Raw genomic sequence first — 13,410 nt, forward strand, 5'->3', positions numbered from 1 at the left:
TACCAGTCCTCTTTTAAATTTATTGCCTAGTCCATTCACATTCCAGGTCATGAAGGAGCAATTATAGTTATCAGGTAATAAATCTTCCCCCATCTATCCTGTTTGTCTCTCTCTGGTCGTCATTATAGTGTTCTCTGTGTCTGTATCCTTTGTCATTCATGATCCATTCCATGTGTTGTATCCCAACTATCTCCCCAACTTTACTAAGAACCAAGTCCTTGAACTACCCCCTCTAGCCCCGTAGTCCTCTGTGAGTGCCTGCGGCAAAAACATAATTAACTAATCAACAGAAGAATCAGAGACATCTGTAGCCCACAACCCACACCCACAAATGTACAACTTTTAGTTCAGTAGTACCCAGTTAAAGCCTACCGGCAGCTCTGAGCTCCCCGTTGAGAAAGGGTTTGTTCCGACTCAGTGAATCTACCTTGATGGGGCATGGGATGACTCACCCTGGCACCCCTAAGTTGTTGTCAATCCTATGCGTCGGGGTCTCTTCTGCGTTTGTCATTTTGCACGTTTTTGTGGCCGTGGATCGATTGTCCTCCTAGTCTGAGGATAGTGTGATTTGCCTCGTTAAGTTCATTGACCGCCATGGTGTCACCCTTCCTCTTCTCTGTGAGGACTGGGTGATGGCCAGCAGGAGAGTTATGTTGTCTGGGACAGCTGTTGTGGCTCATGCTGTGACCTCTTCTATGGGGAGAATTACCACTTTTGTATACTTGTTCAGTTTCCCTTTTCGGGAGGTCCTGGGTTACTTTTTGCGTGTCATTTCTCCCCCTGCTACTTGCCACTTCAACACTTCAGTGTATTGTAGTTGAAGAGTGGTGCCGCTGGTCCTTCGCTGTGGTTGACTAGGCCCTAGCGCCCACTCACACCCCCGGTTTCTTAGCTCCAGCACAAGTGAGCCAAATTGTCACCCTTGTTGTTAATGCTGGGCTGGTAACTTTCAAACTTGAGCCCACCCTCATCTCTAGGCAATTGCCGTTATTGTGTGTGGGTTATGTGTCTGTGTCCAGATGAGCCCCCCTCACTGATTCAGTTCCTTTCACTTGCCAACATGCGGGCTTGGCATGGGTAGTGCCTCCCCCAGTTCTCGCTGATGTCCTGTCCGGTTGAGTGGCCTCGGTCCAGGGCCCAGGATGTGTCCTCCTGCGTGCCCTCCTAGAAGGTGGTGGCTGTCCAATGTGATGGCCTGTGCAGAGAAAGCCTGGTGTTTCGGAGGATGAGCCTTCTTGTTAGGCCTCAATCCTTGCCGTCATGAGTCTGGCCCGATCTCCGATGTCCCCCATCCTTCATCCCCTGTGGACAGAAGTATGTAGCCAGGGGTTTCTGGCATGGCCCAGTTCCTCAGGTGGGCGTCAGGTGTCTCAATTGCCCGGTATCTCTCACGGCAGCCCCACGGTCACTTTTCTCTCCTCCTTCCACTCGTCTGTGCTAGCAAATGGAGCACTGGGACATCTGGCCATCAGGTTGCCAGGACCTCTTCCCCCGGCACCGCATCACCAACGAAACTTGGTCACCACCAACTGTTCTGGGTGTATCTGCGCCCTCACCCCAACCGGTGTTTTGAAACCTCCCTTCCTCCCTCCCTGTGTATTGCCAGTGTCGGGGTTTATTTCCGCTGTTTTTTGGAGAGGACCTTAGTTGCTGGTGATGAGGCCTCTCGATATGGCTTCCATCCCACTCTCCTGACCCAGGCCTGGCTTCCTGTCCCCCCCACCCCACCCTTTCTGCTCATTACCAAAGGGGTTGTGTCTCCCCCTGCTGGGCAACTCGTCTGGTACATGGTCGATGGTCTGGTACGATGTCGATTCGTGCCTGGGAATGGGTCAGGCAAGCTGACGGCCTTACTTTGCGGCCTGTCCGCCCTGTAGCGTTGCTTCTCTCTCCCCTCCATATGTCAGCAGTAGTGCGGGTAGCTGGGACCTTCGACTCTGGGGCTCGCCTTCACCAGTCCTCGGGCCTTTTCGGATAGGTGTGGGTTGGCAGGTTCTGTGCTGTCTTCCGCGTCCCTGCCCTGGGGGAGGTCTCTTCTCCTCCGGTGCAGTGCTGCAGGCGAACCCGGGTGTCGGCCCACCGATGCTGATGGGAGTTGGTTTCGGGTCACTAACATATATACTGGTCTTTCCTTTGGGTCACTCGGGTAATTCGGTCACCCTCTCCTGGGCTGGGATATCCGGCCAGCGGGACTCTAGACCTCTGCAGCGGCTCTCCCAGGGCCTGCCACTTTCTTTTTTCGGGCGCGTCTTAATTTCTTGCCTTAGCTGCTCCGCTCCTCGTCCTCTTGGTCCCTCAGACCATCGAGTTGTTGATGTCAGCTGCTGAGGCGCTGTTCCACTAGGATTAAATAGAATGAAGTAAGATTATTTACGGGGCCTGGTGTGGAGCTCGTTTACTGAGCGTTTGTCTGCGTCGCCATTTTACCTTGAATAATTCTTAAACAGATTGTTTTAAATACCGTTTTCCTTTACTTTATTTTTAATGTGGGTGATGTGTGAGAGTCTTTCACAGACATTTTGCAGAGAAATGTTGTGTTTATGCTGTATGCACCATCTATTAAAAAAAGTTTATTGTAGATCAAAACAGGTCCTCTCTTATTGGAAACGGGAGGGTGTCACAAGGATTATTTGCAGGAATGTTAGTGATCTACGTCACTATCCCTGAATACTAGATGTAAACACAATTTGGAAGTGTGTGCCTATGCACTGTCTGTGACCTGGTTACAGAGGGATTGAAAGAGCGGAAATTGGATCATAAATTCAAAACTGTTTCGAACGAGGGCCCCCCAAAATCCTTCAATGTCCCTTCAAGCTAGTGTGTCCTTCATGACTTGAAGTTGTGTAATCTCAGAAAGATCAATTAATGCTAATGCATCTTGTCATGTGATGCTCATGATGTTCATTCTCTCTCTTCAGTTGCGCGACGGGTTCGTTTCCAGGCAGTGACGTCCTGACACTGATATCGCAGATTTCGTTTTTCCTAAAAACGTCAGTGGACGAACTTCTTGAAAATAACAGGTGGGTCAGACGCTGTCCTCGGTCTCTTAGCTGCCCGATCTTAAAAAAAGAAACATATACCTGTTCTGTCGAATGGAAACAATTGCTTACTTCTCTTTAAATGTTTGTCGTGATCTAGAGCGAAGGAGACAGGATTTTTTAGATTCCGATTTTTTTTGTGAAAATGTAATGATGATTTATTTGTTTTAGTCCCATTTTGTTTTCGATGTTTCAAAGTGGATAATCAGAATATCGGAGTTTTTAAATCAGCTGTGTTAAAACATCGAATATTCACCTCTTTATTTTGGCTGGAGTGTACAATGTAGTTTGTGTAAGTGATCCTAGCTAGCTGCGCCATGCAAGGAAACCAGGGTACCTAGAATACACGTGGTTTAGTTGTTTGTAGAGATGAAAACGATGAGCTTCAACTTCCAGAAAATAAGGTCTGTGTATTCCATACTTCATACCTCGGTGTTCTCCCTGAAGTGTTCCGCCGCCCAGGGAGTGGAGAGCAGTTGCTAATTAGGTGATTTGATCCTAGAAAGTGTCCCTGGGGCATAGTGGACCGACAATTCGTTTTAGGGGTAGTGCGGTTTTGTAAAGCAGTGTATATGCTATTTAAATGTGGTCTTTCCTGTACAAATGGTACTATACCCGAAGCAGACAATTCCAGGAGCGATGCCTGCCGGAGAATGTGCGGACAAGAGGGTACACTCACACACCTCTGGTGGCCCTGGGCAGAAGGAAAATGGGTGAGTCCTCTCTTATTTGCTTACGGAGTGATATCACAGTAAAGCACCAGAAACTACCAGAACACAATCACATGTAGGCTAAAACGGTTTCATGTAATGTGCCGTGAATGGTGACTTCGCATCTCAACTCCCTCTGAAGCCTTTAAATCTATTGATACTAATTATTAGTAAACACTCACATGATTATAGAGTGCATTTCTGTTTGTAAATTAGCTTGATGCAGATCCATTTAATAGTTTTGAGAAACATCTCCCTTCACCTTCAGATGATGAATTCTACAAAATTGGGAGAGCACACTTCAAATGCAATTAAATAATGCTGCAAGTGCAGCTCACTAATCCGCTCATTTTCTTGGAACCCACAGTGCTGGACTTGGCTGCAACGCCACAGCCAGGCCTGTAGGGTTCCATTTAGTCAGTATTCCCATCATGGCTAGTATTTTTGGACAGTTCGGTCTGGACTGTTCTGATGGGGAACAGGGTTAAGACTGATTTGCATATGGCTGAGTCCAAACTGGAATGGCATGGTGAGCAAAAAAACGGATGGATTAAACCCAGATCTGTGACTGGGGGAGAATGCTTGATTTGGTCTACATTCTGTCCATCAACTGTTCTTTTAGTATTTTCATGCCTAAACAGAGCAAATCTTTGTTCTCCTACTTGACCAAATTGTTAGATCTTTGACAAATCATGCAGGTCCTGGACCTTTTCTCCTTATTTGCCATTATCCCATATGCTGACCGGCCATTATCATAAAGTAAAGATTTTACTGTGGGTGCTATTCATTCAGTGTTTCACTCTGTTTTTACATTCCTCCTTTTTAGCACCCATAAAGGTAAACATACTCATGAAGTGGCCTGTGTTGGTCACTTAATGTGGTGCAGGACTTCCCTCCCAGTTAAAATGATAGTAAATGCTGGCTCCCTCGGGCCTCTACACAGAGGTTATTTTCAGAGTCACTGTTGGCTTCTCCAGGCTTCCCAGCGAAACTGTTTGTTTTACAGCCACTATTGATTAGCCTGCTTGCATGTTTCAGTCCCTTGGCAAGCAAAAAAAGGTGTCCATTTAGCATCCTGAACTATAAACATCTAAAATGAAGAACAATTCTGCATCCTGCTCACTTATTGTGGTAGGCCTCGGAGCACTGGGCCATGGCTGTGGGGACCAGGGGAGACGAGGTGTTCACTGGGCCTCAGAGCACTGGATCATGTATGTGAGAGGCAGAAGAGATGAGCCAGTGGTGCAGCAATGTGGCAAAGGGCCCTGGTGAAGCAAAGTAAATGAGACACTCGCACTTTGCCCATCCTCTGGCTGAACTAAAAAATACGTCAATAATTTGGTAACTAGGGCCCATAACAACCCTGGGCTCTAATGCCATTTTACCTGCTGCAGCAATGATAGCTTCCCCCCTTAGAGGGGCCTCATTGCCAAGTCCTCACAGCCATGATCCAGTAAAATCCAGCATAATTTTGGTACATTAGCACCCAACACCCCAGGGCTACATTGCCACTGCACCTGCTGTACTACTATTATTAGCTACACCTCAGCGGGGGCATCACCCCCTGGACCTCACAGCCGTGCTTAGGTGATGCAAGACACTACCCCGCTCCTTTATGCCTCAGAGCAGAGGACTGTGGCTGTGAGACCCAAGGGGAGTGAACCTGTGATCTATCAATCTTGCAGTAAGCCCTAATGCAAGCAAATTAAATTGGTTCTCCCCACCACTGGACAGTAAAATGTAACCATAATTTAAATGCATTGGCCCCATAATGCATTAGGCCACAGTCACACTGTACGTTTTACACTATTGATAGGTACTCCCTTTAGAGGGGCATCTTGCCCTGTGCACTGCAGCCATGGACCAATGCTGCAAGGCCCAGGGTAGCATACTTCTTTTTTCGGCCTTTTGGCACTGGACCATGGCTGTAAAGGGTGGGGGGTGCCTTTCTTGGGCTTTGTAGCTCTGGATTATGGCTGTGCGGAGCATGGGAGAAGGGACCAGTGGTATAATAATGTGGCTATAGGCCCTGATACAACAAAGTGATGCTGGACAGTAAACCACAGCCATATTATGGGTGCATTAGGTCCCTAACATTCATGAGCCCTGGTGCCACTGCACCTTCTGCACTACTGACAGCTACACCACTGAGAGAGCCCCGTCCATAGGCATCAAAGCCATGGTCCAGGGCTGCTAAGCTCATTGGCGGGTGCCTCCTACTGAGTGCCCAACCATGGCTGCGGAGCCCATAGGAGGGAGGGCCTCATAGCTCTGGAACATGGCTGTGAGGCCCATGAAAGAGATGCAAAGTGAAAGAGTCCCCTCATCCTCGTCCACTGGCTCTACAGTAAAATAAAGCAATGATTTGGGAATATCAGGATCTTAATACCCCTCGGCCCAGTGTCACTGCTCCTGCTGTACTACTGTTGGCTATGCCTCTTTTATGGACCCATGCACAGAGCCATGGGACACCGCCGTGACACACTTTCAATTGGGCCTAGGGGTGGGGACTCACACAAGACATCCTCCACGGCCCCCTTAGTCATGGTGTAGCACTAAGAGAATTAGGGGAGGGAAGCCCACTACCCATGGGTTTCGCAGCACTGAACCATGGCTGCAGGGCCCGGGGAGAAGGGTCCTCCCCCAGGGCCTTGCAATACTTCACCATGACTATGAGGAGAGGAGTAGGGTAGGAGCTTCCCTTTGCCTCTCAACCAGGTTCTAGTGCTGTGAGGCCCAAGAGAAGGGAGCCCTCTTCATGCACCTCGCAACAATGGTGTAGCACTGCAAGCCCAGGTGAAGGTGTTCTCCTCCAGACCACCCCAACTTGATCCAGAGCTGCGAGGCCCAGGGGAGAGTGATCCCATCCCCTGGGCCTCAGCTATGGTCTAGTGCAGCAAAGCCCAGGGGATGTGGCCCAACTGCCCTGGGCCTCACATCCAGGATCTGGTGCTGCAAGGCCTAGGGAGGAGAGTCTCCTTCCCTGTTCCGCGCAGTCATGGTCCCCAGCTATAGCTGCAGGAGCCAAGTAGGGTGGCCAATTTTCCATCATCATTTCCCAGGACAATGCGTGTCTTTGGAGACACACTGCACATGTGGAGACACATTGTGTGTGCAGAGACTTGAGAAGATGTGTATTAGTGAGAAGGGGAACTATGAGTCACTTAGTGGATTTTGAGGTTTCATTCTCAGTCCACCTCTGTAAAGCAGGCCATGTTAAAAAAAGAACTTAGCTTGAGTTTATCGAGTGTGATTACTCTTTATACTGTATTTGAGTTCTGATCCCTTTACCACCTCGAGGTAAGCATTGACTGCTCACTATTGCAAATTGTAAACAAAAAATGTAGAAAATGAATTCTCATATCCAAATAGAATGAAATAGACTTAAGGTTTGAAACACTAGTGGTAAATTAGAGGTGGGCGACCCACTGAAAGTTCGAGCCAGACTTATGCAAGATTCCTGGCTCAGCTTGTGCTCCTCTTTAACCCCAAGCCCAGAACAAGCCAAGCTTTCATGTGGCTACGTCCTGGCACCGAGGTTTTCACCCCAGCTGCCTCAAATTAAAACAAAACTTTGATGATAAACCTTTGATGGATCACGGACAAGAGAGAAACAGATACCCAGCTAGTGGCCGAATTGCACAGTGTAAAACAAAAAAAACTGCCTTCCCCACTTGATGAAATCGTGTGACACTGGGCAAATATCATATTTCACCAAGACTCCTTTTTTTATTATCATGTTTGAGAGCACCTTCAAATACGTGCGTTCAGGATGTGCGCTATACACAAACCTCTTGTGATTTATTAATTAGACTGTTTCTCCGTCTGCAATAAAATCTACATCACATTAATAGAGTACACATGACTTCTGACTTGCCTTTCAATTCAGTAATGGCATTTCCTGGGGGGGGGGGGGGGGATCAGGAATGATTTTAAGTTAATGCCTAAAAACTATCAGTTTTAATAAATACTTCTCAATCCAGTGATATAATCTGAACTACTGAAACGCATCTGCATGTTAAAGAATACACCTTTTTTAAAATTTTGAAGCAACTTCACCATATTTTAACATGATACTTGTTGCATGACTTACATGCTAAATATTTTCAGGGCACAGGCTCTTAAAGCCTAAGCCAGACCCTTGGCTCGACTCTTGCACAGTTATCCCTGTTAATTACCATAGAGGTGAGTGAACCAATAAATTATCAGTATCTACCACATATGCTGTCCATTAAGTACCCACTGTCATGGGGCCTGGTCCAGTGGGTAGGTTTTAGCCATTTGACATCTAATCTCATCTTTACGATGGAAATAAGCATTGTGTTCTAAAGCTAGGCAGTACCCATAACAGAATGATAATTCCGTGGGGGGGGGGCAGCTTCTTCAATTTGCCATCGCACTCATGGACACCCCAGTTGTGGTCTAGTGGACTAGTTGGACATTTGAACCCAGGAGACGCTGGGTTTAATTATGGCCTCCCATTTGGCAAGGATGGTGTGCTCTTGGGCAAACCCCTTGTCTGATCGTATTGCTCTGCTGGTCCCCTGGCAAGATTGGGATTTTTTTTATTTCAGCGTACAAACTTCCAGTCTTTGTGATTTAAATAATAAACTGAATAGTACCTGGGAGGAGTAAGGTGTCCAGTCACATGGAATAGTCAGCTGAACTCAGTGCAGTGGTAAATGTACAGCCTTTGCAGCAAATAGCAGTACTCTGCAATCACGTTTCTACTAATTTAACCAACTGTTTGATCCTTGGCAAATGATACTCTGCCTCGTCCACTGATCTGACAATATGACAGGCCCAATGTAAAGAGCTAAAAGAGTATGAGTTGATTGTCCTTAGAAAGTGCCAGGACACCAAACTGCGCGACAATGGGCGCCATGTAGTGCCTTTGAGCGTTCAACCTTACAGGATCGCCAATTGCAGGACAAACCTGCTGAATGCGGACAGGCCTCACAACTAAGTTGTGGGACTGCGAGGCCCAGAGAAGGGGCCTAACTCCTGGGCTAGCAGCCATTGTTCAGTGCTACGATGCCCAGGGGAGGTGGGCCCCATCCCTATTTCTTGCAGCGCTACACATGAATTAGAGGACTTGGAGAGAGGTGTCCCTCCCCTGGGCCTTGCAGTGCTGCACCATGAGTGTGAGGCCCAGGCCAGTAGTGACAATGGTGTGAGGCTGAATGGCAGCTGCCGATGTTCCTAGTGCCTAGCGCCAACTCTGCCGTTTTGGGATAGAGTGCTGTAAGTTATAAGGATGCCATAGGCTCTGTGATGGTGGCATTTTCTGCAGTGTTCTTGGGAGGATGTCCTCAGAAGCAGAGTACCAATTGCACAACAGAAAGGAGGAAATAATGCCACACGTGCTTTGAGCAGCAAAGCAGGAAATCCTCATTAAATGGGGGATGGGGTCTAACTGAGGGGGTTAGTGACAAAGGTTGTGGTGAATTCTTGGGATGGAAAACCTTGCCAAAACGGTGCAGGGGAGATTAAAGGACTTCTGGAAACAATGATACCTATCTTGTGTGCCTGTGTCAAGAGTTCAGAGAACTGAGTTGCCCTAAAAGGCTTCACATTTTAAACATATTGAAAACTCTGTATATGTGTTGAGATCAACAGGAGGCAAAGGTCAGGACATGTCATAGACTGTAAGGGTACACATGCTAAGATTTTTTATGTCTTGGGAAACTGCGTTCAAAGGCATACTTTAGTGATCAGGATCAAGCATAGGGACAGACAGATACTGGTTTATGGAAAAATTCGACCTTCTTCCCCCACTACACATACAGCCCTAGTAGAGCTCCTAGCTTTCAAACACAGCGTATTTAGAGAAGTGGTAGAACCGGATGCTAACAATATGACACATTTTCAAAATCTGAGCAAAGTAGAAAGAGAGGCTTCGAATGAACTGGAGCAGGATACAAGCATAATCATCAAACCTGCAGACAAAGGTGGGGCGGGGGGATTGTCCTCCAGACTGCTACTGCATTCGGGACAGAGTGCTGGAGGCTATTGGCTGACTGACAGAATTACATTAGACTAGTAGAGTTAGGGGCGAATGTCTTGCTGGGGACCGCAGCTAAGCGGTGGGCATGGACAGCATTGACTCTGGAGACCCTGGTACTAACAAGCCAAAGAAGAAGGGGATATGGCAAGGTAGTGGCCCCTGCCTCTAGAGTGAATGCCACAGAGGTGTGGAGTGGCGTTAAGGCTGAGTGAGAGCTGACCAGTGAATCTGAGAGTAAGTGGTGAAGGAGCTCCAGCCTACCTGACAGCCCTGCCGAGGTCTGGAAGGAAGAAGATCGAACCAAGAACAGCTGATGACCAGAGCCAAGGGTTGACATGGACTACAGTGACACTGGTGGCCATCAAATCAAGGGGACTCATAAGTGAGGTCAGGTACATGGAGGAGTTCTCGAGGAGGTCCCCAGGTAAAATACACTGAAGTGGTATCAATAAAATACCCAGGGACAAGGTAGAAAATGCAAGGGCAAGCAGGTGGTTTAATATCTAACAACCGACCTTAGGAGCTACCATCGAATCGGAGCAGACCCATGACTTGGGAGGCCGACCAGGAATGAGGCAGGGAGATTGCTAGTGTGGCACAGCAAGTAAGGGAACTCTCAATACATCAAGACTACATTGAGGAGCTGGGATGCAACATTGGTCACTCTAGGTGGGACGTTCTACCTGGCATAATGATTTTGCACCCCCACCGGACTGCGGGATGAAAACTTGAAATAAAGAGAATGCCTTTGTAGCGGGCACACTGAGGTGACAAAATGGGGCAATAGCACACCTCAGTGGGGCCTCTGGTTTAGCCAACATCTGTCAATCTAAATAGTAACTACCAAACACACCAAGGCATTTGTACTCGGATGGACTGTTGCAGGGACTATTGGCCAGGAATCACAGAGACAATGAGAGTGAGCAGAAGAAGTAGATCACTCTGAATTTGGGCATTGTAAGAAAACTTGGTGGCTGAACATTGGGGAAATGCTGACAACTCACAAAGAGAAACCCCATTTGAAACCAACCATGTGGCAATAAAAGAGGATGATTGTCAGATTGTCCATGATCTATTCAGACATTTAGGTTGCTCCACCTCTTCATAAAAAATGGGAAACACAAATCGGATAAGTAAGTTGCAGCGCACATAGGCCACATGACAATCACTCATGAATCTTTTAAGAGGTGACTAGGAGCTCTGCAGGATAAAATGTCTGAAACAGACGCAGGATTACAGGCTAAACTAGACAAGATATTAGAGGTCATCTCTGCATCCAGAGAAGCCATGGAAGACAATATTGACAGTGTTGCCCTAGGTGTGAACATTGTAAGTGACAATCAGTGCAAATTAACTGATGGAGTGAAGAACGCAGAAGATACTTTGAAAAAAATCCACCCTTCAACAGACAACAGGTCTCTACCCTCAGAGAGAGCCCTTTTCCTTGAACATATGGTGGAAGATTCAGAGGGCAGAATATTGAAGGGATGGTGACAGCTATAAAACAACATAAGACACATGCATCTGAGACACCAAAGAATTCGGGTGGCGTTTCTATAGGAGACGCACCTTATGAAGCAGGTGACAAGCTTACAATGCAAATGGAAGGGTGGGAGGAGATCCATACAACAGGGTTCTTGACATATGTTAAGACAACCCTGATATGGATAACATCAGGGTTACTCTCTGCAGCCATGAATGTTGAAACAGACAAGGAGGGACGAACCTTCTTGGTATGGGGGAAGCTAGACCGAAATTACATTTTGCTTGCAAGTGTGTATGCTTCAAATCAAGATCTACCTGAAATTATTTGCCAAACTGTACCCACCACTAGCTTTGGACCCCAGTGCCTGTTAATCCTTGAAGGATACTTTAATTATGTCCTCAATGCAGCAGCACCACCACAAATCTCATGGGGAGGGGTGAGCGGTGTGGGGGGGGGGGAGTGTGTGGGCAATGAAATGATCATTTAAAAAAATAAGAAGGAAAAAAATGTAAAAAACTTCCTGTCCCAATGCTGCTCACTGCCTCGCTCCTCTTCTCTGATGGTATCCCACCAGTCCCTGGGACACCAGCACAGGCTCCCCCACGCACTCCTCTCATGCTATGCCTAGCGTGAGAATTGCGCCAGGATTGGTCTGAGTGGCTTGGTCTGCCACTTAGACAGAGCATTGGAGTCTGTGCAGTTTCTCCAACCCAGCTGTGCAACACAGCCGGGTTGGAGAAACCTAAGTGTGCATGTCAGTTCGTCCGGCATAGGACGGATGGCCAAACTGACATGTACACTTAGTGCACTCACTCCACACCCCTGCCCCCCTCCCATGGCCCAACCGTACTCCTCCATGCGCATGCTGGCTGAGCCAGCAGCTGAAAAAAAATTTATAGTAAAATATAATTTTTATTTTTTAGCTGTTGGCTCTTAGCCAGTGGAGCAACTCACCTCGGGCCCCTTCCTCAATTTAGATTTTTCTACTACCTCTCTGCAGTACACTCTGCTCAATAGAATAACACAGGGATTTAGGGAATGGTTTGATGACTGGGGAATTCTACATGTTTGGAGACTGAAGGATGGGAAGGAGAGGTAATGCATGTTTTACTCCCCAAAGTCTGATGTTCACATACTGCTTGACAGATAATTATGCATAGGGAGATTTGTCAGCTTGTCACATCTAGACCAAGTATCTCAGCTGAACTCTGTTGGACCATACCCTCATGTTCATGGCACTATTCTTTAAATGGCAGATCCCACCAATTCACATGTGGAGATTGCAGAGAGAGACACTAGAATATGGACCATTCCGGGAATCCATTGGGAAGCTGTCAGAGAGTGCTTTACATATAACACGTACACTCTTCTGATGTGTTAATTGAATAGGAAGTTTTCAAGACAGTTGTCAGTGGCCACTGCGCTTGTAAGATAGATGGAATAAAGAAGACTCTTGAACGAGAGTTGACCAATATAGATAACACATTAAATAACTTGGATCAAGAAGTGGTTACCAACTCCAGCAGACAAGAACAGCTAAGGAAAGAAAGGGAGAAATACACAGTTATAATCACACAGAATACATGACAAGAATGTACGGGATGGATGGAAGAGCTGGGAGATTACTGGCATGGCTTATCCAACCAGAAACAAGAAGCACCCCAGTTACGCATGTGAGAAACTTTAAAGGTTGCTTTGTATTCTCACAAGTAATAAGCAATGTGTTATTACAGTATTACAGAGCTTTGTATCGGAGGACAGCGGAAGCATCCAGTGTAGATATAATGTTATTCTTAAAGTATCCATTAAGCAAGTACCAAATGAAACCAGGGAACTGTTGGTGGGACCCATTCCCAAAACTGAGCTTAGAAAGGTTGTTACTGAGTTGGCATGAGGTAAAACACCTGGCACAGATGGCTTACCAGCAGATGTTTACCAAACATATATTACTTTATTATCCCCACAACCAGCAAACTCTAGAGATGCAGTAATTGTGTCATTGCCAAAGCTGAAAAGGAACAAACTAAAGCAGCCTTATACAGACCCTTATACATGCCTAATGTGGATTGTAAGATCCTTAGCAGGGTTCTAGCTAATAGATTTTACCCTGATTCACACACACTCATCCACAGTGATCGGAATGGATTTATACTAACACATAATACATTA

General features: G+C 46.9%; 1 protein-coding gene across 7 annotated transcripts in view; it reads left to right on the plus strand.

The window, feature by feature from the left end:
* The window catches only part of HEXD (hexosaminidase D), a 238,406-nt gene that overhangs the window by 187,151 nt on the left and 37,845 nt on the right, over positions 1 to 13,410 (plus strand). For all 7 annotated transcript variants that reach the window (XM_069200286.1, XM_069200283.1, XM_069200282.1 and 4 more), the window contains one exon: positions 2,919 to 3,020. In XM_069200286.1, the coding sequence (XP_069056387.1) occupies positions 2,919 to 3,020 (102 nt within the window). The remainder of the gene's footprint in view (positions 1 to 2,918; positions 3,021 to 13,410) is intronic.

This window comes from Pleurodeles waltl, chromosome 7, assembly GCF_031143425.1.
Source record: "Pleurodeles waltl isolate 20211129_DDA chromosome 7, aPleWal1.hap1.20221129, whole genome shotgun sequence".
Lineage (NCBI taxonomy): Eukaryota > Metazoa > Chordata > Amphibia > Caudata > Salamandridae > Pleurodeles > Pleurodeles waltl.